Genomic DNA, 25,127 nt, shown 5'->3' with positions numbered 1-25,127 from the left:
TATGCCATGCAGCTCCTTTCATGCAAGTCGCCAGAGCTCCGTCGCTCGCTAACGTTTGCGTGGCATCCCAAGCGCGGCAAACGCTTCTCCTCCGCGCCTGCGACTGCTGCCAGATGCCCTCCCCGGAGCTCGCCGGCCGGAGCCGCGGGCTGCCCGCCGCGCACCATGGCAGCCCGGCGGCTCAGCACGCACGCTGGCGGAAAGGCGGCTGATGTCAGTTTTAAGTCATAAAAGCGTCGTGAGTTGACTGTTTCGCTTTTTTTTTTTTTTTTTTTTTCCCCTTTTCTTGTAGCTAGGGGATGCGGGGGAGCTCCTCCCCGGCCCCTCCCACCGGCCCCCTCCCCTGACAGAGCCCATAAACCCGCCGAGCGGAGGCGTGGGCTCCTGCAGGGCTCGGGGCGCTCGCGCTGCTGTCGGTGGGCGGAGCAGCCGCCGCCTCCTCGCGGGTTCCGTTAGGCGGGGGAGCCGTTCGCCGGTCAGCCGTTCGCCGGCAGCCGTTCGCCGGCAGTCGTTCGCCGCCGCCGCCGCCGATGGACGCCGAAAAGGTAGGGAAGGAGCGCGGATTTCTCCTTCGCCCCTGCCGCCGGCAGCGCTGCGGCCGGTGCGAGGTGGTCGCCGGCGGGGCAGCCGCCGCTCGGGTCCCCGGGCGCTTCTTCGGCGGAGGGCCGGGGAGGCGGTGGCGACTTGGCGGGGGTGGTCGGGATTCGTCGCCGCCGCGTTGTCCGCCGCCGCTGGGTGCCTGCTGGCCGTGGTGACGGTGGGTGCGGTGCGGCAGGCCGCAGCTGCCGTCCCTTTGCGGGTGACTCAGGAAGAGCCCCGTCGGCGGGAGCGGGGGGACACGGCGCCCTGTTTGAGAGGGGGTGTTGCAGGTCGTAAGGTTGATTTGTTTCCGTGCGTGTGGCCTGATGAGCCACATGATGCTCTCCGTATATTACTGTATTGATCACGAGGTTTAATTTTGCTGGCAGGGCAGCACTCGTTTGTCCCAGGATTCATGATGCTAAAAGGGGGATTGCTCTTAAAGGCATTTTTTTGGTGGTGATGGTATGGCTTATAATAAAGGCATTTCTAAATTTTAAGAAGGCAAAGCATATCCTTTCCCCCTTTCCCCTTTGGAGAGCAGGGGACAGAGCCTTCGTCGGTATCACAGTTCACCTGTGGTTACGAGCGAGTCGTGCGCCAGTGGAGTGAGCTAATGACTGCCTGTGTTTGAGCGCAGCAAGGGAGAAAAGCAGGCAGGCATGAGGAAAGAGAGAGGCAGCAAATATCCAGCTGAACCCGGTGCAGGATGCCAGGGGATTACAGTTTCACAGGAAGAGCAGAATCTGGGAAGTCCCGGGCTCTCACCGCCATATTGATGGGTGATGTGGGTAGTGTGAGAAGATGAGGCAGAGGAGAATGTCTGGTTGAGGTTGCTCGGAGGAGGGCTGAGAGGCCGCTTTAGCTGGGTTCAACAAGTTGTACTGCTCTGAGGTTCCAGTCACTGAAGGAGAGGGGGGCTGGTGAGAAGCATCTCTTGGATAATGAACGCTGCTGATGCCTGTGGTCGGGGGGGGGGTGGTGGTGGTTTGAATTCCTTGCCGGTGTACAGACCTCAGCCTTGAGCCCTTTGGATGGGGAACGTGTAGCGGTACTATTTCTGAGCTCCCTGTTTGCCTTTTGGGAGGTGAGGCACTTCCAGCAGTAACAAATGATGCATACATTAGATCACAGTCTGGCTCACTGGAGGGGATGGATCAGGCCATGTGATGTCTAGCTGGTATGAGACTGGGTAGGAGACGAATAGCAGGCAACAGCCAGGAGAAGAGAGTATGAAAGAGGATAGAACTAACATCCTTATAGCTTATGTATGAACCATGTAGGTAAGGGGCACGCACAAAGCAGGTACCCTCTGGTCCCTGCTGCACCCAGAAGAAGAAGGTCAGCTGTGACCACTGCAAGCCATGACAAAGCAGAGCCCTGGGGAGAAAGATGCTGTTGTGTCGAGTCACTGTGAAAATGTGGAGAGCTGGGTTTTGTCCTTAGCTTTGCTATACCTGCTGACTAGGGATGACCTGGCCTGGAGTCCTGAAAGTACTTAGATATCTTAATGCCCTTTTACAGGCATCCATGTGCTTTGAAAAGGCTGTGTCCTTGTGGTTCTGTACCAAATTTCTTTGTGGCAAAAATGAAGGGAATGGTCACAGGGTGGCAGGGGGAAGAAGGCCTAGACCTCCCTCGGGTGTGCTCAGGTGTGAATGCTACCTCGGGAATCATCTGCCCCCTGAAAGAAAAGGATCTTGTCCCCTTTGTCTCCATCACTAACCTCAGCAGGAAGAGTTCAGCCTGAGACATTTATGTGATGTAGGTGGGGGAAACCAGGCTTGAAAGTAATTTCCCCAGTTTCTGCTTACTGGGGCCTAACTTGTAGCTGTGTGAGGGTTGTGCAGGCCAGACGCTTGGCTTGAAAGATTGGTAAAGGCGATTGTGAGCACTGGCAGAAGGTTATATTGGTAAAAATTTTGGGCACCCTTGGGAGCCCTTGCTCCTGGAGCTGAGCCGGAAAATGAGAGACTGGAAGGGCTGTGACAGCAGGCCTCACGGTGTACTTTTCTCTCCCCTGCCAGCCATAGGACAACAATTGGAAAGCCTTGGAAAAGGGACTGTTAATATTTTTGGAAAAGCTTCCAATCCCTCCTGAGACCGAAACATGATTTTTCCCAATTGTGCCAACTCGAGCTCAGGCCATCTAAGTGCCAACTCCTGAGTCACCTGCTCCCTGCTGCCTCCCTAACACAGAGCTGGCTTAAATGCCACAAGCTTTAAAAATGTCAAAAATGTCAGATGCTTTTCATTGACACTTAAATTTCTCTCTGAGACTTCTGAGGCTGGACCTTCAAGCTTCTTCTATGGCTCTGAGGGCTCAGCAGTTTTTTATTTTAATAAATAGAGATTCACATATACTCATTCCACGGACAGTGCTTCATTTCAAATACTAATTATTGCCACAGCATCAAGAAAAATAAATAAGAAGGTTGGCAGCACTGCCACTGCCTCTGTGAGGCAGGCTGCCATGCCAGGTGCCCGGGGGCAGGGTTGGGAAGCTCTAGCCTGGGAAAAGCAGGCCTGTTGCTGAAGAGTGCATGTTTAGCTGTTGGGAGTGACTGCCAGTATAGCTCATGGGCAGATCTGATGCTCAGTTTATGGGAACTTGTCAGTTGGCATTGGGGAAGAGTCAGACCCTTGTTTCATGACATGCCAGAGATCAGCAAAAGCTTTTCTGTAAAGCAGATCAACCCAAAATAACAGCCACTAATGCAGCCAGTGTATTCATTACTAATGAGCTGAGAATAGTCAATGAAGGTCAGGAGATAATAAAGGGGAGGTCCTGACAGCCCCCCCTACTTCTAGTCACAGAAATTTTTCCTGCTGTACAGTTGCATCTCCCTTTTCAGGGTCTCTGCTATGGGTACCCACCCTTGCTGGATAAAAGCCCATTCCCTGCCCTTGGCATGCTTGCACATGGCACCTATGAGCTGCAGCTGATGTTTATGCTGAAGAGAAACTCAATTTGTGTAGAAAGCATGAATGACCACACTAACTAAACAATTGTTTTCTCTATCTTTCCACAGAAAATCACAGCACCCCTTCTCTGTGCTGTTTCCATTGCTGCCATTGGTTCTCTCCAATTTGGGTACAACACTGGTGTTATCAATGCTCCCGAGAAGGTAAGAGGAAGAATGAGTTTGGGAGATGGTATGAGTGAGGGGCTGATGAGAAAACAAAGGTATAGAAAGGAGAGGAGCTGTCTCCCAAGCAGCTAACAATTTGGTTCTGGTTTATGAAGTCAAGGAAAGAAGACATTCAAAACCCCCTCTCCACTGCAACAATGAACATGAAGGGCAAAGTTTTGGGGAGGAGAGTGAGAGAGTGAGCAGAGAGGTTAATTCTCTTAATTAGGAGTACAGAGGGTTGGCTAGGGCAGGAGGGGTCCATCTGTCATTTCCTGGTAGGTCTATATTGGGTGCATGGAGGAATGTGAGCCACTTTAGTTCTGAGTCAGAATAAACCAGCCATGGTAGAAGGAATGTAAAGAGCAGTGTGCAGAAAATAGTTGAGGGTTGCTAGGGATTGCAGTTGCTCTAGTCTAGTTTATCTCAGGGACCATCTCAGACTTGTTTATTTTATTTGTTTATTAATTTCTTGTGTTAAGTCTAGGTTCAGTACTTGTAAAAGAGTTGTGACTGGGGCACTCTGACCAAATTATCTTGTGACTGTAGCCTAAGAAAGAAGAGGGGAGATGAAGAAAACAAGAAATGTGGTTTTCTTGTAACTATAAGATGGTTCCTCTCTCTCAGGAACTGAGTCACCAATACCACATCCACCCTGTCTCCGGGAATAGATGTCACATCATGCAATGGGGGGGGGGGGAGCGGGAGGTGGGAGGGTCCTCCCTAGCTAATGTCCTGCTGCCATCTGCTGGGGGCAGACACTCTGAGGCCATGTCCCCCTCAGCCCTTGCAGAATTTCCCTCGTTATCAAAGAGGATGCCTTGGAAATCATCAACACAGCCCTGTCACATCCCCGTGGGACAATGAAGGATTGTTTTACATAATGCTGCAGTCTTTCAGGCTTGCCTCAGTGAAACTTTCTGTCTCTCTCAAACTATTTCTGTCCCAGAAAGCCTGTCCCTGCTGCCAGAGTTCTGGTATTGCCAGAAATGTTCCCTTCCATCCTCTGGTCACTTTTCTTGCTCCCTCTCACTCCCAACAGTCTTGCACCTGCCCCTGAAGGACCACCAGTGCTCACATCATCCAGAAACATTCAGAAGATAAGCCTGTTTTCCTTAATCATCACTGGCCCACTCCCCCATGTTCAGTGAAGCAATCTCGCCCTCGTCATACTGCTACCCATCTACTGAACTTCTCAATGACTGTTCCTCTTTCTGCACCCTCATATTCCTCTTGTATGACTTGTTGCTGCCTGCTGAATCTTTAGGGTCTATACTTGCTTCTTGCCTTCATGAAAACAGAAGGAAGACCTCAGAAGTAATTTCCCCTCTCCCCAGGCAAAATGCCTCCTGCTGGTTTGTAACTCTGTCCCCACCTGGTTTCTCTTGCAGATTATCCAGAGGTTCTTCAACAGAACCTTGTCAGAACGGAGTGGGCAGGTTGTCTCCTCAGAGCTCCTCACCTCTCTGTGGTCCCTTTCTGTGGCCATCTTCTCTGTAGGAGGTATGATTGGCTCCTTCTCAGTCAGCCTGTTCGTCAACAGATTTGGCAGGTAAGTTGGGAAGAGGGATCCAAGCCATTAGGGAATCTTTCCGTTCTACAATGGAGTGTTGAGAGGAAGAGGGCAGAGGTGTGAGGAAGGGGGGAGGCTGGGGACGAAGCAAGAATGTGTGGGCTGCAAAAAGAAAGGGTTGCAGGCCAAGGCAGGAGCTGAATGGGAATTAGTCTGTTCTCCCAACCCTGAGATGGGGGATCATGGGTAGGCTTACCCCTCTCCCAATGATTTTCCAAATGTATTGCCAATTTAAGATCAGTCTTGACATCTTTACCCTGGCAGGAGGAACTCCATGCTACTGGTGAACATCTTGGCCTTTGTGGGTGGCACTCTCATGGCCTTCTCTAAAATGGCAAAGGCAGTGGAGATGCTGATCATTGGTCGCTTCATTATTGGCCTCTTCTGTGGTCTCTGCACTGGCTTTGTGCCCATGTACATCAGTGAGGTCTCACCCACCAGCCTCCGTGGAGCCTTTGGCACTCTCAACCAGCTGGGCATTGTTGTTGGCATCCTGGTGGCCCAGGTAGGCTTGACACCACCTGATCCTGCCCTCAGGGGAAAGGGGGGCTGGGGGAGGGCAAGGTGGGCTGCACTTGCTATCAGGTGCAGTATGTGGTCCTGTCCTACTCACTGGTGTGGTGGTAAGGAATCGGAGTATTTAAATCACTCTGTTTCTCTCCAATTCTTGGTGTAGATCTTTGGCCTGGAGGGAATCATGGGGACTGAAGCACTTTGGCCACTGCTTTTGGGGTTCACTGTCCTCCCAGCAATCCTGCAGTGCGTGGCTCTTCTTTTCTGCCCTGAGAGCCCCCGTTTCCTATTGATCAACAAGATGGAGGAAGAGAAAGCGCAAGCAGGTAAGAACTCATCTCTGATGGGGCAGGGCTGTATTTGGGCTGCCAGCCTGCACTGAAATTGAGTGGGAAGCCAGGACTGACTCTGGAGCCTGTGATGGATCAGGGTGTGACTCCTGGAGGGCACCAGGCCTACCCTCCCATCCTTTAGCTTGCACCAGTGCCAGGAAGTATGAGAAACCTGGCATCCTGACAGAGACTCTGGGTAGGATTAAGATGTGAGGAGTGGCACCTGGCCTTGTGGGACGTAGCAGGGCCAGCTGCTGCAGCTCTGTCAGCTCCTCCTGAAAGGCAGGAAATAGGCCGGCATTTAACAGGGGGCTTGGACAGTGTTTCCCTCTCCTGCTGCAGAGGGCTGGAGTCAGCTCTGGCAAATGTGTGAACAGAATTGGGGATCAAATGTAAGTTTGGATATCAAGCAATATGAGCAGGACCTGGGCCTGGTTTCCATGCTGATCACAGCACCCTGACCTCTGGGTTGAAAGGATGAGCAAGGCTGCTTGTAGAGGCTTGGTCTTCCTCATGCAGCAGGCCCAAACACTGATTGGCAGGTAGTCCAGTTGTCCCAGTGTGCCCTCCCTGAAAGAGAAGAGCAGGCTAGGGGGAACCCACTGGCTGCTGTGTGCGTATTATACCTGGCATTTTTTTTTATTATTCCTCCCTCCAGTTCTTCAGAAGCTCCGTGGTACACAAGATGTGTCTCAAGACATCCTGGAGATGAAAGAAGAGAGTGCTAAAATGTCCCAGGAAAAGAAAACAACTGTGCCAGAGCTCTTCCGTTCTCCAAACTACCGTCAAGCCATTATCATTGCCATCATGCTGCAGCTCTCCCAACAGCTCTCAGGCATCAATGCTGTGAGTTACCTTCCTGTCCCATCTGCTGGGCCTCCCTTATCTCTGGCTACACTTGCACTTGCCACTAATGTTGAGAGAACTGTGCTTCCAAAAACCCCTTATTGTGCCTTGACTGGAGGTCACTGTTTTGTGATGACTGCAGAGATTGCTAAAGTGGAGATTACATCGGCTTTCACTTTTCCCACACACACGGTTCAAGTGAACAAACCTTGACTGGAAGCATGCTGTTTTATACTGCTTCTTAGAAACTCCCTGATGGGCCTGCAAGCCATTAGGCAGGGAACAAGAGGCATGCTCTCAAACACTGGAATTGTGACTGTGTCCAACTTTTGCTTCTCTTCCCAGGTATTCTATTATTCTACAGGGATTTTTGAAAGAGCTGGTATTACACAGCCTGTGTATGCCACCATTGGAGCTGGTGTGGTAAACACAATCTTCACTGTTGTGTCGGTAAGTGGAACAGGGCCTTATGGTGAGAGGTGACTTGTCTGCCTGGCCTTTTTTGGTAAATGTGGCTGAAGACAAGTAGCCAGGCTGTGGCAAAGTGTTGGGCTAGGCAACGACCTGTAAGAGCAAAGAAAAGAATGCATTAAAAGCATTGTGGGAGGAGAGGAGGGAAGAAAGAGGTATTATCCTTTTAGAAGGGATGGTGAAAAGGAGTGCATGGGGGAAAAGAATGATGAGAGAAGGCAGTAGCAAGAACCAGAGAGCAAAAACTTGTGCGAAGGATGGAGCAGCCTGGTGACCTGCAATGAGATCACCACTGGCACTGAGGGCTATAGGCAGAGAAAATAAAGAGGTGCAGGGCACACTTGAGCAAGGGAGCCTCTTCTGCTCTTGCTTGCAAAGTCATGGATTTTTTTCTCCTTCTGCCATGTTTCCAGCTGTTCCTGGTGGAGCGTGCAGGGCGCAGGACCCTCCATTTAGTTGGTTTGGGTGGCATGGCTGTGTGTGCTGTTCTTATGACCATCGCTTTAGCTCTGAAGGTGAGTAATTAGTGTTCTTGTCCAGGCTGACCCCAGCAGGGGACCTATAAGACTATACATCTGCCTTGTCCTGCAATTCTACCCTGTAGGCAGGTACGGCTGGGGCTAGAGCTGAGTGTGCAGTGGAGAGCGCAACTTCCTAACTGCAGAATCTGTGCCACAGTGTGGCTGAGAAAGTTGTGACACTGGAGATGGCATTATGCTGTGCCATGTTTGCCTCAAATTGCAGCTGATCATGTTTTGTTCCCTTGCAGGACACTGTGGAGTGGATCAGATACATCAGCATTGTTGCCACTTTTGGCTTTGTGGCTCTTTTTGAGATTGGCCCCGGCCCTATCCCCTGGTTCATCGTGGCAGAACTCTTCAGCCAGGGCCCACGGCCTGCAGCCATGGCAGTAGCTGGTTGTTCCAACTGGACCTCTAATTTCTTGGTGGGAATGCTCTTCCCCTATGCAGAGGTAAGGACCAAGTTTGCAAAGCACTGTGAGAGTGCTGCAGCATTGGAATAGGTGTCCAGAGTGGTTGTAGAATCTCCATCCTTGGAGACTTCAAAACATGACCCTTAACAACCTGATCTCTCCTTAAAGTTGCCCCTGCTTTGAGCAGAGGGCCGGTCAGTCTTCCAGAGGTCTCAGAATCTGTGTTCTGATTATTCATGAAGGTTAAGAGTCTTGTGGCTCACCTTGTACTCTTCTGTTTTAACTGCTTGTAGCTTACAAATAGTTGTAGGAGTCATCTTAAAGGGAAAGCCTTGATGTGCTAATTAAAAGCCTCAATTTTGGTCACCCCCAGGAACATTAAAACATTTCAGAAGCCCACAGGAACCTGATTTCTTTTTAAAAAAGTGGCTGTGTTGAGGAAAAAAAAGTCAGTAAGGGCGTTGTTGGAGAAAGGTGTTGGAATTTTGACCTGTCAACAGCAAATGACCTTGCATTTATGTTTATAAGCTTTTCAAATTAAAACTTCCTGCTTTTGTCCTCCCTGCAGAAACTATGTGGCTCCTATGTCTTCCTCATCTTCCTTGTTTTCCTGGTCATCTTCTTTGTCTTCACATTCTTCAAAGTGCCAGAGACCAAGGGCAGGACTTTTGAAGACATCTCCAGGGGCTTTGAAGGACGAGCAGAAGCCAGCCCCTCATCACCTGTGGAGAAGAACCCCATGGTGGAGCTGAACAGCATACAGCCTGACAAAGAAGTTGCCTAAGATTCATGACACACCCCTTCTTCGACTCTGACATGCTTAAAGAGTCATTAAAGGAATGAGCAAAGAAAACCATGAGAACTGGGACATTTTTTCCCCCCGCCTCAATTGCTGCTATTTTCTTCTTTGCACCCACATACTTGCCCATTCTGCCAGGCTTACCAGTATTAAGCAAATCTGATATGGGTGATCCTGTTTTCAAGTACTGGAAAGCACCTGGCACTTCCAAAAGTAATCTCATCTTCCTTGTCACAAACATCAGGAGAACAGAGAAGAGCTGGCAATATTTTTGCTTTTCTCACCTATAATTGCTATTTGGGGTTAACATACTTATGCACACAGTGACCGTTACATATTTGAATCTAATATTTTTGTAGCGAGTTGAAGTGACCCACTAAACAAGTCCCCAGCCCTTTGAGTCTACTCTGTGTGCGTGTGTGCAGTGTTACACTGGGATTTAACAAGCCTAACAAAAAGCCATCTCCTTGCTTTTTCCTATCCAGTGTGCACTATTTTCAGCCTCAGGAAAAAGGGGACCAAGTTACATGCATATTTTTTCCTGCTCTTTTATTTTTTTTGTATAGACAGACTTGAAAGCATACTTTTACTTTATTTATTTGTATGTCACTTTGTAAATATTTATTTTTTTAATGGTGTACAGATAATGAAATTGAAGATGTTTAAGAGAAATAGCTAATCTAACAAAAGATGCTGTAGACTGGAGGTGCAATAAGACTGTAAAGGAGAAATGCCGTACTAAACGGGAGACTGGGTATTTTGGATGGTATGTACGACAGAGCCAATTGTGCACATCACCTTTAAGTTATTTGTGCCCTCTGGAAAGAAATTCAAAGAATTGCATACTAGTGAGAAGAAGTATGTTTGTTTGTCCACCAAAATCTCTGTTATTTGGGATTTTTTGGGTGGCAATTTTAAATATTGTTCCCAAGTGCTGATTGGAAAGTGTGGTATTGCAGCAAATGGGTGGTGTTAGTTTATATTTTCTGTCATGGTTAAGCATTGTATGGGATGATTGAGGGTGCTGATTGCAAACCAGAAAGTAACTTTTCCTGTCTTATCTTGATTTTTTTTTTTTCCCTTCTCTGCTGTATTCTAGTAGGTCAGGAAGTCTGCAATTTGTAGATTGTTACTTAAAGTTGTGTGAGGATAAAAATTTTTTTCCAAAGCTGTATTTTTCCTAGCAGTTATAAATATTAGGCAGAGGTATGTAGCATGACCCTTCTGGACACAGGCATGGTCAGTTATGGCATGTGTAAGCTCGTAAAGGTAGAGATGCAGAACTAGAGACCAGAGCTGCTGGAACTTGCTGGCTTAGCTGTGTGAAAGGTCTGTAGTGCTCAGCCCACTGCTTGGTTGCAGGCCAAATGTTTTTGCCCCATGTGTCCTCTCTGGAAGATCTGCATGATGTTGTTGTGATGCTCACCAGCACGCAGGATGCTGTGTAGATGTGTACAGCTCTGTAATAGTGCCTCTGTTTAAAAGTGATATGGCAGACAGTAGCTGTACATCAGTAAACACCGGTCTTCCTTGCTTGTCATACTGCTAGGCAATGGAGAGTATGTATACACCTACCCTTGTTGCCCAGCTAGCACAGTTCAGGAAGGCAAAAAGTAGCACAGATGGTATACTTGCAATCGAGGGGTGGGAGCTTTGCTTCACTGACTGCTCTGTCAAGAGAGATTCCAGGCCTGTGTCTGTCCAGACCTGCACAAGCTATCTAAAGGTAGCACAGAGGTAGGTCTGATTTAAACTCCTGCTCTAAGATCTGCATCTTCGGACTTGATCAAACTCAGGTCTACCTGCAAAGTCATGCTGGAGTTCCTCGCTGGATATCTTAGAAGAGAGGCAGGCCCACAGATTCCTAGTTGTGTAAAAGGAAGAAAGGCTCAGAAAGGCAGGAATGACAACAAAATTGTCATAGCGTGGATAGCCCAAGCTTTCTTGACAATATACTGCTTCAGAGCAGCTCAGAGAATTTCCCATTGATATATATTCTGGGGGTGTGCATTTGGCATTTTCAGTAACTAGAGTGATGACATTCCTACCTTCCCTAATGAGAAACGGTTGCAAAGATCAGTAAAATTTGCTGCTGTGAAATACTTCTTGTGACTTCATTTGAAATACTGCAGCTTTGCACAATGCAATCTGATTACATCCAGTTTTCCCTAGCTTTCTATTGGGCTTCCATGCCAGATACTTATTCTCAGAAGTATTATATATGACTTCTTTCCCAACTTTCACAATTTGTCTCGGTTATAGAGATTTTTGTGCCCTTCCTTTGACCCTCCAGCACTTCCAGACATGATATTTCTATGTGGGTATCTATATGTTAGGAAATTCCCCTTACAGCTGTGCATAAGAGCATTCCATACTTTGCATCAGAGATGTGTGTTGGCTTGGCCTGAAATGTGTAGGTCTTTCTCACATGGCATCTCTCTGTATTTTCCTTTTCTGTAACAGCGTTGTGAATATTTTGGATTGGTTTTATATGCCTATTAATGTGGTTGTTTCCTGTTTTTAAAATAAAGACTATAGAACTAAGTATCTGGTTTGGATTTTACCTTTACCCTGCAGGTTTTCTGTTTCTTACTCTGTCACAGCCTCAGACTACATCCTGGAAGGTCCCCAACTTCTGACCTGCAACCTTTCTGGCTAGCCTGGCACCCATGATTTTCTCTCTTATTTGAGTGGAAATGACCATTTCTCTCAGCCTCCATGCATATTGCCTTAGTAAGTTCCCTTACTACTATTCCTTAGGAGTTTTTCAACTAAAAAGATGTGCTGCTTTGGCTCTTGTTTGCCCAAATCCTTTCCCAGTATTTCTCAGGAGGGGAGGGGGAAGTGGTTGGTTTGGAATCCTGCCCGGAGCTAAAACACCTGAGACTTCTGCCCCTGCCCTCTTCTGAGAGTGGTCCTCAACTTCTATGCTGTGAAGGTGAAGAGGGAGCCCTTCCCCTCCTCAATGATGCTTTGCTCCCTCTGCCTGGCAAGTGACCTTAACATTCTCCTTGGAAATCTTGCCTGTGTATACTCGGTGCTGGGTGCCTGAAAGGAGCAGGGTGGTGAGGAGGAAACCCCACTGCCTGGAGGGAGGCCAGTCCACAGGAGCTGCTCCCTTACGCCAGGGGCTGTGGCATTCCTGACCCACTGGCAGGTCTCTAGGGTGCTCTCATCTATGGCTCTCTTGCCTAGGGAGTACTGAGCACCCACCTATTGCCATGAGGCAACAAGCTTTTGTTCTAGTGCACTCCTTTCCCTGTCCTACAACCATCTTTCAAGCCCAAGGAGTCTGTAGCTGTGTTTCACAGGCAGAAACTATGAGAACACTTCATCAAAAAGTAAAGAGGTGAAGTATCCTTCAAAGTAAGAGGATGGAGGGAAGTGAGAGGAAGGAAAAGATGACATAACCCAAAGTACCCTAGAGGAAGAATCAGGTTAATACAACTCCAGAGTCAGCAGAGTGCACAAACTAACCAGGAACCAGTAGGGCATAATGCAAAGTCTGAAAAAGCTCAGCAGAACACAGAGCTGGTACAGGCTTCCTGAAACCTGGCATTACCCACTGCTGCATGTTCCTACCTCATGGCTGTGTTTTGCAAAGTTTGTTATGCAATCAGCCTCAGAGCTGGGGAGTGCTCTGGGCTAAGCTGTGTATGACTGTTTTTCAACCTGGTGGCTGAGCTGAAAGAAATAAAACCCAGCCATCCAAACTCATAAGTATATCTAGGTCAAACTTAACCAACATTTCTGTTTTCTTATCAAAACGGGAACTGGAGAGCAAAATCATTCAAGGCTGAAACACACAATTCACTGAGCCCTAAATTGATGTTTTATGTAGTTTTGTGATAAACTTTTGGTTGGGGAATGAGTCTTTGTTTTAGATGTGGTTATTTTATTTCTGAAATTGTAAGGAAACTTCAAAAGGAAAAGCTGTTTGCAATGAAATGCTTTGAATGCTTGAAGATGGGTTGTTTTCAGTTGAAACTGTTCATCACATTCAAGTGACCATGTAGGCAGTTCTTATGGCCACCACAATTCCACTCCCTTCTGCCCCCCTGCCCCGAGATCATTCAACTCTGAGAGGTGTGGCAGGAGTAGCAGAGCTAGCTTGGACAGGTATGTCTTTGAGACTACCCACAGAACTTTGTTTTGGCTTGCTGTGTGCAAGTGGCACTGCGGAGATCTTCAAAGCATTGCACAGGCCTCTGAAAATCAAGCTAGCCCCCAGAGCAGTGTGTGAGATTAAGGTTTAGCTGTGGCAGGCTTTTTTCCTGCTAATATTTACCCCTCGGGTATACTCGGAGCTGGTGAAGTATCACCTCTGGTGTGAAGCAGAACATCCCAAGTCTCTGCATCCCATTCCTAACTGGACCTGAAATGGAAGAGAGGAAGGCAGCAAGGGAGTACAAAAGGAGAATGTGATAAGGAAGTGAAAATTTAATCAGCAAATAAGTCTTGGAGGAATCCCCTCCCCTTTGCCACTTCCCCTGCCTTTGCCCACCAACCTACATTACAAAACCTGTGACCTTCTCAGATCTCACACTATTGGCAGAGATAGAGTTCATGCCAGGTCAGGACCACTCTGGATTCCATCTCTGTTCCAGCGTGTTCCCATCTGAGCAGTGGTTGGCGGTTGGTGTTACCACCAGAAAAATCCCAAATGGCATGGAAAGTCTTGATGTGTCCATGGAACCAGAAGGCCCTGGGTTGTGTATGAGTAACTAGATCACTTGAGAACACTTCTAGGAGAGAAACCGCTGCTGAGTGGACAAGAGAAGATCCCCAGGGGTCACAAGTGACATCAACCACATCAACATTTTCAGTGCCATTTAACAGGCTGGAGCATGATGAAGAGTGTCACATCACTGCCAACATTTGTTGCTTTTTGCATGTGTTATTTCTGATGAACGTATTCGTGTACCAGACAAGAAAAGCAGTTAATTACTGTTAGAAGAAATGTGAAAAAACTTTTTATTGGAGGTAAATTTCACTGCATGCCCTGTACTCAAATCTTTATATCTGGTTTTGTGTTCTTTTTAAGTTCCAGATATCTCAGTAGCTGGGGAGATCATGGGGATGCTTCTCCTTTGGGAAGGTACCTGGGTGAGAGTCCAAGCAGTACTGCAGTCTTACCTCCAAGCAAAGCTGCTAAGTAGCCCTCAAAGAGTAGCCCTCAAAGAAGGGGCATTTGCTAGTTTGGTGAGGGCACTGCGCCATCATTGGTTTCACTTGAGAGGAAGGAAGGTGTGGATACTCTGCTGATGTCATTGTGGTGGGACTATGATGGAGCAGCAGCAGGAGGTCACTCACTAAAACCTTTTCTCCTGCTGTACACATAATGAGAAAGGTCCTGCCAGCAGGTAGATCAAACACACATCGAGTTGCACAGACAGTTTCCACTGCTCTGACCCTTTTTTTCAAGCTTTCTACAGGCCAGACCAAGGACACAGTTCCAAGGTTTTCTTCACTTTGAGAAGGACTCTTTGAAGACATGTGAGATGCTTACTGGAAAACCTGGGGTACATGGCTCTGGTCTGTCATATTTATGCTTTAGCCTGGCCCTGTCTTTACAATGTGAGATACCAGACAAGAGACAGTTGTCTTCATAGTATGTTGCTGGGAGGAGACAGCACTCAGGGAAATTAGCCTTGCTTAGACTAGGAAATAAAATTATTTTATTTCCTAAAATATATTGCTAACACAGTTTAATTGGCGCTACTTAAAAGTATGCCATACCTAGTGGAGGCAGGTTGTGTAACTTTTAAAACAATTAACTTGTTGTGGTAAACCTTGTTTCTTTGCTATACCCCACTGAAATACACAGTGTTTACAAGAATTGTCTTTTCCTTATCCACGAGACACAGCTTCAGCATGTTTGATAGACACATGACTGACCTGCTAAGTCTGTTTTCTGCTTGTGTTGCACAACCATTTTTTGTTTAGCAAATGGTCACATGGGTTTGTGTTAGTCAGTTATATTGGTGCACTAGTCACTGTGGCATGCAGTGTGGGACTGTTGCAGATCATGTACTGAACAAGTAACCAGTCATCCATGCAATGATCAACCTGATCAAACATCACCCAGTCTTTCGTCACCGCTCTGGTCCCCATTTCATCCTGTTTTCTTCTCCATCATGAACAAATTCACCATCAAGTACTCCCATGTTTATTCCTTCCTTTACGTTCCTGACACCAAATGCTATTGTCACCCAGACTGGATATTATCTTGTTTTTAACTTGTATTCATACGTTAAATACTTTGGGGTCTGGACTATCTTTGTTCCCCTCTGCTTTTCTCATTTCTTTCAAAGTGCCCTCTCTGATATGGATCAAAGCTCTCAGTGACATGTCTTAACCTCATAGCTGTGCTTTGAGTCTAGTCTATGACACAAGTCTATGACCTAAAGAGTCCACAAGGTTTAGAACGGAGTCACCAGAATCATTTTCCACTGAGGAAAGCATAGGGGTGCAGAGCCAGGAGAGGATGAAAGCTGGGAGCAGTGGTGAAGATGTGCAGTGATATGTATGCAGCAGCATGGCTGGAGAAGTTTATAATGTATGGATCAGCCCATGGGAGGCTGAATACAGAAGGGAAACTGTGAAGATTATGAGGATGTACTGAAGCAATCAGTAAACAGAGAACGGTGGATTGCTGACCTCCAAGGAAAGGAGGAATGAGATGCAAGCTAAAAAAGCCCCAAGATCTGGAAGGAAGGTGAGGCATTCAGAAGTGTGAGAAGGTAGAACAGGGCCTGAGAGAGAGGAGTATGAACTTTGGCAGAAGCGGGTGAGAGTGAGGAAGAGAAAGACCAAAGATAATGTACGTTAGAAAGGTGACAGCCACAGCACCAAGTACAGGCCCTTGAGCTGCATGCAAAATAACCTGAAGCCTCACAGGACACTGGTAGCTTATGACTCACAGGCAAGAGGTTATCAGTTCCTGAGGGAAAGGGAAAGGTGTCCTCTCCACCATGAATGCCCATAAGAACCTTTGCAGCTGAAACAAATAGCTATTTCAGAGCCACAGCCTTCCTAGCAGTGGGACCTCACCTCTTTGTCCACAAATTTGGGGTTCTGCTAGCTCAAAGGAGGTCATTAAACATGCCTATTAAATGCCACAGCCAGGGAAAAATGATGGGCAAGAAAATACAGCTGGCTCAGCTAGACTAAAGTTAGTAGAGTAGCATATCAGAAGCGGCCTTTCCATAACAGCATATTTCTGAATGCATTAGGTAATAAAAGACAAGGTCCTGACAAACAGCACTGGCCAAGACAAATGTCAGCAAAGCCCAGTCTGGACAGATACCACCACTGCACTGAAATCTGCAGGGGCTTATGCATCTCAGAAAAGCTGTCAGTGCAGAAGCATTGAAAGAAATGCTTTGCAGCTTCCTTCTTTCATGCCACAGACAAAACTTTTTGGGAGTGATGGAGTGGCATCACACCACCTTTACTGTTTGAATTTTTCTCATTCTGGCACAAGAATAATATTCACATTGATCATACATAGCTCATAGGTAACTGTACATTGTAATGTTTTGGTGACAACAACAATAAGAAGTTAAAAGCATTGTATTAGTGGAAGTCTTCAGTGTTTCTAAACATATCATCTAGAGCAATTTTGCTGTGCGAGCGAGCAAGTCTGATTTCTTTTTCCAAGTGTAATTGAAGCCAAAAACAAAAAAAAAAGAAAAAAAAAAGAAAAAAAAGAAAAAAAAGGAAAAAAAAAGAAAAAAAAGAAGGGGAAAAAAAGAAGTAGAAGTAAAGGGAGAGATACATTTTTCCTTGGGTATGGAAAGTCCAGCTCCTGACTGGCTGTGTGTGTGAGGGCAGAGCAGCCAAAGCACAGATGCTAGAGCCGGCTAGAAATTAAGGTTTCGCAAAGATTCAGTGCACAGTGGTGGCTCATGAAAAGATAATTTTGTTTTTTTTCCTTTGCTGGGACTTAACCTTTTGTTAACTAAACTGAGCTGAGAGAGCACATTTTCTCCTGCTGAAGGAAGGGTCAGGCTGAATTAGTAACCATTTGAAAGTAGAGACTGAGAAAATCTAAAGCTTGTGGGAAGCCTTAAAGGATTGAACTCCACTGAGGGGGTTGGGAGGGAGGGAAAGGTGCGACTCATGCCTGGAAATGCCAACAGCTCTTGGGAGCCAGAACCAGCCACTGCAACCCAAACTGGTGCAGGAGAGCAGGCAGGACACACCTCAATTCCCTGGAAGCCCTCGCTGGACTGGAGGCCAAAAGGAACACAGGAAAGGTCATACCCAAGTGCACTCAACTTGGCACCAGATGTACAGACATCCGTTGTAGAGTCATAGCTAGAGTCATAGCATGGCTTATGTTGCCTGGCACAGAAGGGCAAGGTGGTGCCAGAGGGGCACAAGGGAAGGGGGGTGTCCTGTCCCTGGTGCCAGTGCAAAGGGCTGCAGGAGGGGTTGGGTGACTGGGAAGGTCTGGGAGCCAAAGGTGAAGTGTCCCCTGCTCCCAGGCTCTCAGAACTGGGTGCTCCCAGGAAGGTTTTGGAGTGTAGCCATGAGAACTGTGTTTGAAGTGGCTTCCCACCAACACTGCAAAACCCAGTGTAGACTCATATTAGAGGCTAAGTCTTTCTTCTGAGATAAAAAAAAAATCTCATATGTGGTTTGTGGGTGTGAACACTTTGGTTGTACACATACAGTGTGGTTGATTACTTGCTCAAGGTAGGGCATTAAAAATGCAGGCCAAGGTAGTTGGGATAGAAGATGTTTCTGTGTTTAAACCAGACTTTCTATCGCTCCCAGTTTTTGAAATAACATCAGCTGTCCCCCTGTCTGCCCCCTTGATCCACATTGAAACCTCGACAGACAGGTATGAAACTCTCAGAACTGTTTTTATCTCTTTTCTTACAGAACTGTGGAGACTGAGAGGCGCCAATGTCCTCTTGGAGGAGGTAAACAAGGCAACAGAGGAATCAATCACACTGAAAGACACAAAGACCAGCTGCATGTTGCCCATTACCATCCCTCCCAGCCTCAGTGCCAACACTGCACTGTTAGGGTTCAATGCTGTAGGTGGCTGTGGTGGGACCAGTAGTCTCACAGGCAGAGAGAGAGCAGTGTCTCAGGAGGGACTGGACATGAGTTCTTAGCAGCTAGATCTGTGCTGATCATGAAGAAAAATTGTGTTTCTGGAAGGGAAGCTTAAGAGGGACAGGTAGTAGGTTTTTATGAGTGAATCGTGGGGAGGTCTCAACACTGGAGAAGACTGTCATCACCCTGCTCTGTCTTCTTCTCCCTATTTGCCTTTGAAAATCAAATGTTCCTCCAAAACAGTCCTGCTACCTGGGGTTTTCCCTTCTGCCTTGATCATAGCATCATAGAATCATAGAATTATTTAGGCTGGAAAAGACCTTTAAGATCATCAAGTCCAACCGTCAACCCAACACCACCATGCCTACTAAACCATGTCACAAAGTGCTACGTCTACATGTTTTTTGAACACCTCCAAGGATGGTGACTCCCCCACCTCTCTGGGCAGCCTGTTCCAATGCTTGGCCACTCCTTCAGTAAAGAAATTTCTCCTAATATCCAATGTAAACCTCCCCTGACGCAACTTGAGCCCATTTCCTCTCATCCTATCGCTAGTTACCTGGGAGAAGAGACCAACACCCACCTCACTACAACCTCCTTTCACGTAGTTGTAGAGAGCAATAAGGTCTCCCCTCAGCCTCCTCCAGACTAAACAACCCCAGTTCCCTCAGCTGCTCCTCATAAGACTTGTTCTTCAGACCCTTCACCAGCTTCGTTGCCCTTCTCTGGACACACTCCAGCACCTCAATGTCTTTCTTGTATTGAGGGGCCCAAAACTGGACACAGTATTCCAGGTGCAGCCTCACCAGTGCTGAGTACAGGGGCACAATCACCTCCCTGCTCCTGCTGGCCACACTATTCCTGATACAAGCCAGGATGCTGTTGGCCTTCTTGGCCACCTGGGCACACTGCTGGCTCATGTTCAGCCGGCTGTCAACCAGCACCCCCAGGTCCTCTTCTACCAGGCAGCTTTCCAGCCACCCTTCCCCAAGCCTGTAGCGTTACATGGGGTTGTTGTGACCGAAGTGCAGGACCCGACACTTAGCCTTGTTGAACCTCATACAGTTGGCCTCGGCCCATCGATCCAGACTGTCCAGATCCCTCCGCTGGGCCATCCTACCCTTGAGCAGATCGACACTCCCACCCAGTTTGGTGTCATCTGCAAACATACTGAGGGCACACTCAATCCCCTCATCCAGATCATTGATAAAGATATCATCCTACAACTGGGAGCCATAAGCTCCCTCCTCTCCATATTTCCTGTCTGTGCCTTTAATGCCAGCCCTCATTCTCAGTGGACTGGGACAAAAATCTGAGCACAGGCTTTCTTTGCTGTAAGGAAACAACACTGCCTTATTCTCTGAAGCACCCTGTCATGTGGGTCAGAAAATGGACTGGTAGCTACTATGGGATACCATCTCCATCCATTCCGGATCCATACTAACTTGCAGATATTGGCATGCTTCTCTTTGGCCTTCTACCTCACAGTGTCTGACCCACCTCTTCTAGTATTGCTCTAGCCTGTTCCACACCCCAGTACACAGAAAAATGCTAGCCAACCTGTACGGCCTGCTATCTTAGTTCCTGCCTTCTGCACTGAAGCATCCTGATAGCTGTCCCACCATGGCCATCACTATACCTGAACAGGCTAGTGGGCCCAAGGGCTTGTGCCTAGATAGATACACTGTTGGATGTTTCTTAAGGAATAACCTGTGACCATTATGCATGACCTGAAGCTAGTGTGAAGCCTTTCTTCTTCACTCTGTCTCCCTGGATATGAATTCTCCATTGACATATCCTCTGGTCTCATGGAGCTGCCAAATGTTTCATGGACAAATGCATCCTTACAAATTACATGCTCAAGAAAAGCAACATTTAGTGGATGTACATCTGCAGAACGTCAGAAGTATGTGGTGGCAATAGATGTGGGATGCTTCTTCCATTTCCAGATACTGCTCGTGAAAAGGTTGGGGGAAATCTGTTAACATTTGGTCAGTTGGTTATGACTTTGTATAGTCTATCTAGCTTCCTCTGACTCTAGTTCAACCTTCAGTGCTACAGAACATTTTAATGGACAGTCAGCTGTTGTAGGTGCTATGCTTAGTCTTTCTCCTGTATTCTACCCTGTGTCAGGGTGCTGAAGAGTGTGATGGGTTGCCCAGGGCACTCTTTGGGCAATGTCACATTGCCAGGACACCCACATGGAATTAGGAAGAGCCAGTCTACTGGTAGTGTCATTCTCCTTCACTGGGACATTTTACATCTTCCCATTCCTAGTATGCTGAGCAGTGGTTTGCTGCCATACCTCCCCCTCCTCCTCCACTATGCTGTGGGAGACAGTACCTACAGTGTAACTCAAGTCAAAGTATATTACATCAACCACTCTCCCCTAATCCATATAGCCAGTCCTTTTATTTTAAAAGACAGTCAATTTTCCCTTGGCAAACCAGTATCAACCTTTCCTGATTACATTCTTGTCCTTCGCACGTTTGGCACTGGGTGCCAGGAGGATGTACTACTGAGGTAAGGATAGCTGGTCTGGAGTGACCCAAGTCATCCTCCTTGCTTTCTGTACAGTTGGGCACAATGTTGCCATTTTTCCAGCTGTCAGGGATGACAGATGAAATACTGCAGCCTCATAATCACATCAGGCAATTCTTTCTCAGCAGCTTCAGATGTATCCCAGCACCTTTGAAGTGTATCCTACCCAATCCCATGCATTTTGGTATATCCAGGCTCTCTAAGTAGTACCAAGTCTGTTGCTGCCCCACTCCTGGCTGTCCCTCAACTTTCCAAACCGTTATGATATGTTTGGAGATCTGGGAGCAGGCTTTGCTTCTACACATCATTGCAAGGAAGGCTTTGAGTACCTCAGCCTCAGAAGAGGCAACCATGACTAGTTTGTCCCCCATTTCCCAGCAGACCTGTATTTTCCCTGGACTGGCTACTAGGATAATTACAGAATCCGTCTTGTCACTCATCCTATCCCATGCAAGTTTTTGCTCCAGCTGAGCTCTGAGAGACCTTTGTGATTTTGTCCTTCAGTACCCAGTAGTGCTTCTGTCCTCCCCCTCCATAGCCTATCCTTTGTTTCCACCTCCTGCATACACACTTTTTGCATTTGAATTCATTGTGAAACTCCTTCCTTAGCTGGATAGATTTAATCCAAAATTCCCAGACTCCCTGCGCTCCAAAATGATTTGAAGATGCTGCCTTTCATTCCTCATCTCCCTGTACCCACCAAGATGTTAGGCCAGGGCAAATGGCTGCTGCTGCTATGTCATTCTGATGCTGCAAATGAGTGGAAGAGTGACTGATGACACAACTGGAACTATGGATTTCTGGGACACAAACAATTGCGTTCTTTGCTGTTACATGAACGTGGACAAAAGGGAGGCTGTCCATGCCGAAGGACAATGCATTCCCAAAGACCAGTGAGCACTTTCCACTGTCTCAGAGCAGTCAAAAGAATACATCAGGCTCAGAGAGGCAGCGCGGAGCTGGTGGAGCCAGGGGCAAGGTTGAACTGAAATTGAAGGTGATGTTTAGGGAACAGAACAAGAGGAAGCCAAGGAAGGATGGAATGGAGTGAAGCACCGAGAGATGATGCAGTAGAAGGCCTGGCACAGACAGTGAGTGGCTCTGGAAGGGAGTCCTAGAGCAGGCAGGGGGTGGTCACTGTAGTGAACTAGCCAGGAGGACTATCATATACCCAGAGAATGTCACTTGCTGGCAGTGTGTCTAGCAGTTAAAACAGGACACGCGAGGAAGCTGTGTGTGATAAGGAGAGGGAAGAAGTATGCAGTGAAGAGTGGCTAGGTCTCTGAAGGCAAAAGTGATTGAAAAGACCCCATAAGGGAGACCACACAGCGGTGCGGCTGTGAGGGGAGCTGAATGAAGCGAGGTGGAGTGGCTGCCAGGTAGTGTTAGCAAGTTACTAGGTGTCTCAGTAGAAGACTCCACTTTTTAGTCATGGGATCAGAACTACAAGGTGGATTGGGAGCAGGCAGCTGCGAGGCAGAGGAGGTAAATAGATTTGAGCCTATATCCTCCAAGAACGTGCAGCTCAGCATTTGCTGTCACCCAGCAGCCTGTGTCTTTTTGTCACCATGCTCCATCCAAAACAGTTCTTTTGTGCCCATCCAACAGTGCTCTGTGGGAATGAAGGGATGTCTGCCAAGCATACTGAGGTGATGTGAATGGGCAAAAAAAATGCGGACAGCTTTGCAGTAAGGGATACACTGAAGGCTAATCTTGTTTCAGCAGCTAGAAACAGGACTCGATGTGCTTTGGGCCTTTTTATCCTGTGGCTAAAGCAGAGCTTGATGGCAGTTGATTCGACAGGTGGGGAAACACCAGCGTGCTTGCAAATACATTGGATATGCAAGTACAGTGCTGAGCCTGCTGGTTAAAAGCAGACAGCAATACTACATGACACAGCACTTGTTTGGAGCATCTATGCACTTCTTCTGACAAGTCTGAGGCAAGAGGCAGGGGAAAACAGGGACAGGGAAGGGCTGATGTAGATAGGGAGAGGAGTGGTGGCTGGGTATTTTGGATGCAGCAAAATGTTGTGCCAGTGTGTGTTTTCTTCTCTGGGCTTTTGACCTGAGCAACCTCACTGGAAGAAGGGACAATCGGGGTGAAAGTTTAGCAAACAGAACAGGGTAGATCACCCACGTCTTACCATGGGGTGGTGCTTGGCATGCAGGGGTCGAACTGGAACTGCTGGCCGTGCTGCGTCGTTGCGCAAAAAGCTGGCCAGCTTCAGGCAGAAAAGCTGGCAGTGCCATCTCCTGGTCAGAGCAGGGGCTTTGAGCCGAGGAGCTCGCATTTCGTTCTGCTGAGTGATCCTGAGCAAACCACTTCCCCTCCTTGCAGCTGGGTATTTTCATGAACAAAATGATGACCCTGGGGAAGTCGGTGAGCAAAGTTCATGCCCATCTGAATTACATGTTGACACTGTCAAATAAAAGTGCAGAGCTACTCTCGCTGCTGCAGGGAGAAGGACGAATATTGTCTGGGTCTTTCTGTGTGTTTCTCACTGAGTTTCTGCACACAGGCATAACATATTTCGTGGCTGTGGTTCTTTTTAACTGGGAGCTTCCTAAAGTACCTGTCCTGGTCCTATCTCCAGCTACATCACAGTGGAGTTCTTCAGCCCTGTAGTTGCATCATGTGGCCACAGAAATTGTACTTGATTTGATAAATTCAGCACTGTCAAGTTTTAACAACCATCACCAATAAGGGAGCTGGGTGTGGTGGGAGATAATGCACCCATCAAAAAAATTTTGAAAATTTACACTAAGCACACCATAACTATATTTTCACAGGGTTATGAAAGCAACACCTTCAAGACCGTATCTTACCCTCCATGTAGGCTAGATTACAACTGCCCCACAGGATATGAGCAATCAGCCTCTGCAGAAAGTTACTCACATCCTGCAGACTAGAAATTAGGATGCCCAATTGTCTGCAGAATGAGATTTTTTCCATGAACCCAAAGAGAAACACGACCAAAACACACACTTTTCACACAGCATCAACTGCTGGAATTTATTGTCAGCTGCCATTCAGAGCTACCTGCATAAAGGGCTCAGGGCAAACCAATAAATGCTCAGGACCTATTAAGTGCCACAGCCAGGAAGAACTAATGGGCATGCAAAATACAGCTGGCTCAGCTAGACTAAAGTTAGCAGAGTAGCATATCAGAAGCGGCCTGTCCATAAACACAAAGCAAAAATATATTCCTGACTGCATTAAGTAATGCAAGACAAGGTCCTGACAAACAGCACCGGCCAAGACAAATGTCAGCAAAGCCCAGTCTGGACAGATACCACCACTGCACTGAAATCTGCAGGGGCTTATGCATCTCAGAAAAGCTGTCAGTGCAGAAGCATTGAAAGAAATGCTTTGCAGCTTCCTTCTTTCATGCCACAGACAAAACTTTTTGGGAGTGATGGAGTGGCATCACACCACCTTTACTGTTTGAATTTTTCTCATTCTGGCACAAGAATAATATTTATATGTACACAGCTCATAGGTAACTGTATACATTGTAATGTTTTTGTCACAAGTAAAACCAAAAGTTAAAATTGTGTTAGTGGATTTCTTTTTCTAAGTGCAATTGAAGCAAAAAAAAAACAACAGAAGGAAAAAAAAGGGGGAAAAAAAAGTAGTAGAAGTAAAGGGAGAGATACATTTTTCCTTGGGTATGGAAAGTCCAGCTCCTGACTGGCTGTGTGTGTGAGGGCAGAGCAGCCAAAGCACAGATGCTAGAGCCGGCTAGAAATTAAGGTTTCGCAAAGATTCAGTGCACAGTGGTGGCTCATGAAAAGATAATTTTGTTTTTTTTCCTTTGCTGGGACTTAACCTTTTGTTAACTAAACTGAGCTGAGAGAGCACATTTTCTCCTGCTGAAGGAAGGGTCAGGCTGAATTAGTAACCATTTGAAAGTAGAGACTAAGAAAATCTAAAGCTTGTGGGAAGCCTTAAAGGAGTGATGCACACCAGGTGCACAAACATTGGGCGTATTTGCCTGTGCAGCGCCCTGACATCAAGGAGACTGCAGAGGCATAGCACGGCTTATGGCTCATCATCCCCTTATGTTGCCTGGCACAGAAGGGCAAGGTGGTGCCAGAGGGGCACAAGGGAAGGGGGTTGTCCTGTCCCTGGTGCCAGTGCAAAGGGCTGCAGGAGGGGTTGGGTGACTGGGAAGGTCTGGGAGCCAAAGGTGAAGTGTCCCCTGCTCCCAGGCTCTCAGAACTGGGTGCATCCAGGAAGGTTTTGGAGCTTATCCATGATGACCACACATCTGATGTGTGATCTGTGGGTGTGAGCACTTTGGTTGCACACATACAGTGTGCTTGTTTCTCTG

General features: G+C 47.4%; 1 protein-coding gene across 1 annotated transcript; it reads left to right on the top strand.

The window, feature by feature from the left end:
- Positions 1–511: 511 nt before the first annotated feature.
- Positions 512–11,723, top strand: LOC104035422 (solute carrier family 2, facilitated glucose transporter member 3). The gene is made up of 10 exons (XM_075714135.1): positions 512–545; positions 3,612–3,707; positions 5,102–5,262; positions 5,548–5,788; positions 5,960–6,122; positions 6,787–6,974; positions 7,320–7,424; positions 7,859–7,960; positions 8,215–8,418; positions 8,948–11,723. Exons 1-10 carry the CDS (start codon positions 531–533, stop codon positions 9,161–9,163), a joined length of 1,491 nt encoding a protein of 496 aa, XP_075570250.1. The 5' UTR covers positions 512–530; the 3' UTR covers positions 9,164–11,723.
- The last annotated feature ends 13,404 nt before the right edge of the window (positions 11,724–25,127 follow it).

Source organism: Pelecanus crispus, chromosome 1, assembly GCF_030463565.1.
Source record: "Pelecanus crispus isolate bPelCri1 chromosome 1, bPelCri1.pri, whole genome shotgun sequence".
Classification (NCBI taxonomy): Eukaryota; Metazoa; Chordata; class Aves; order Pelecaniformes; family Pelecanidae; genus Pelecanus; species Pelecanus crispus.
Note: the sequence above shows the minus strand (reverse complement) of the source record. Positions and strands in the feature narration are given on the sequence as shown.

What these genes read in the sequence shown, in the direction of transcription:
- LOC104035422 (XM_075714135.1), top strand. An exon ending in TTATCAATGCTCCCGAGAAG is followed by an intron (nt 3,708 to 5,101) that starts GTAAGAGGAAGA and finishes TTTCTCTTGCAG; the next exon opens with ATTATCCAGAGGTTCTTCAA. An exon ending in AGCTCTCAGGCATCAATGCT is followed by an intron (nt 6,975 to 7,319) that starts GTGAGTTACCTT and finishes TTCTCTTCCCAG; the next exon opens with GTATTCTATTATTCTACAGG.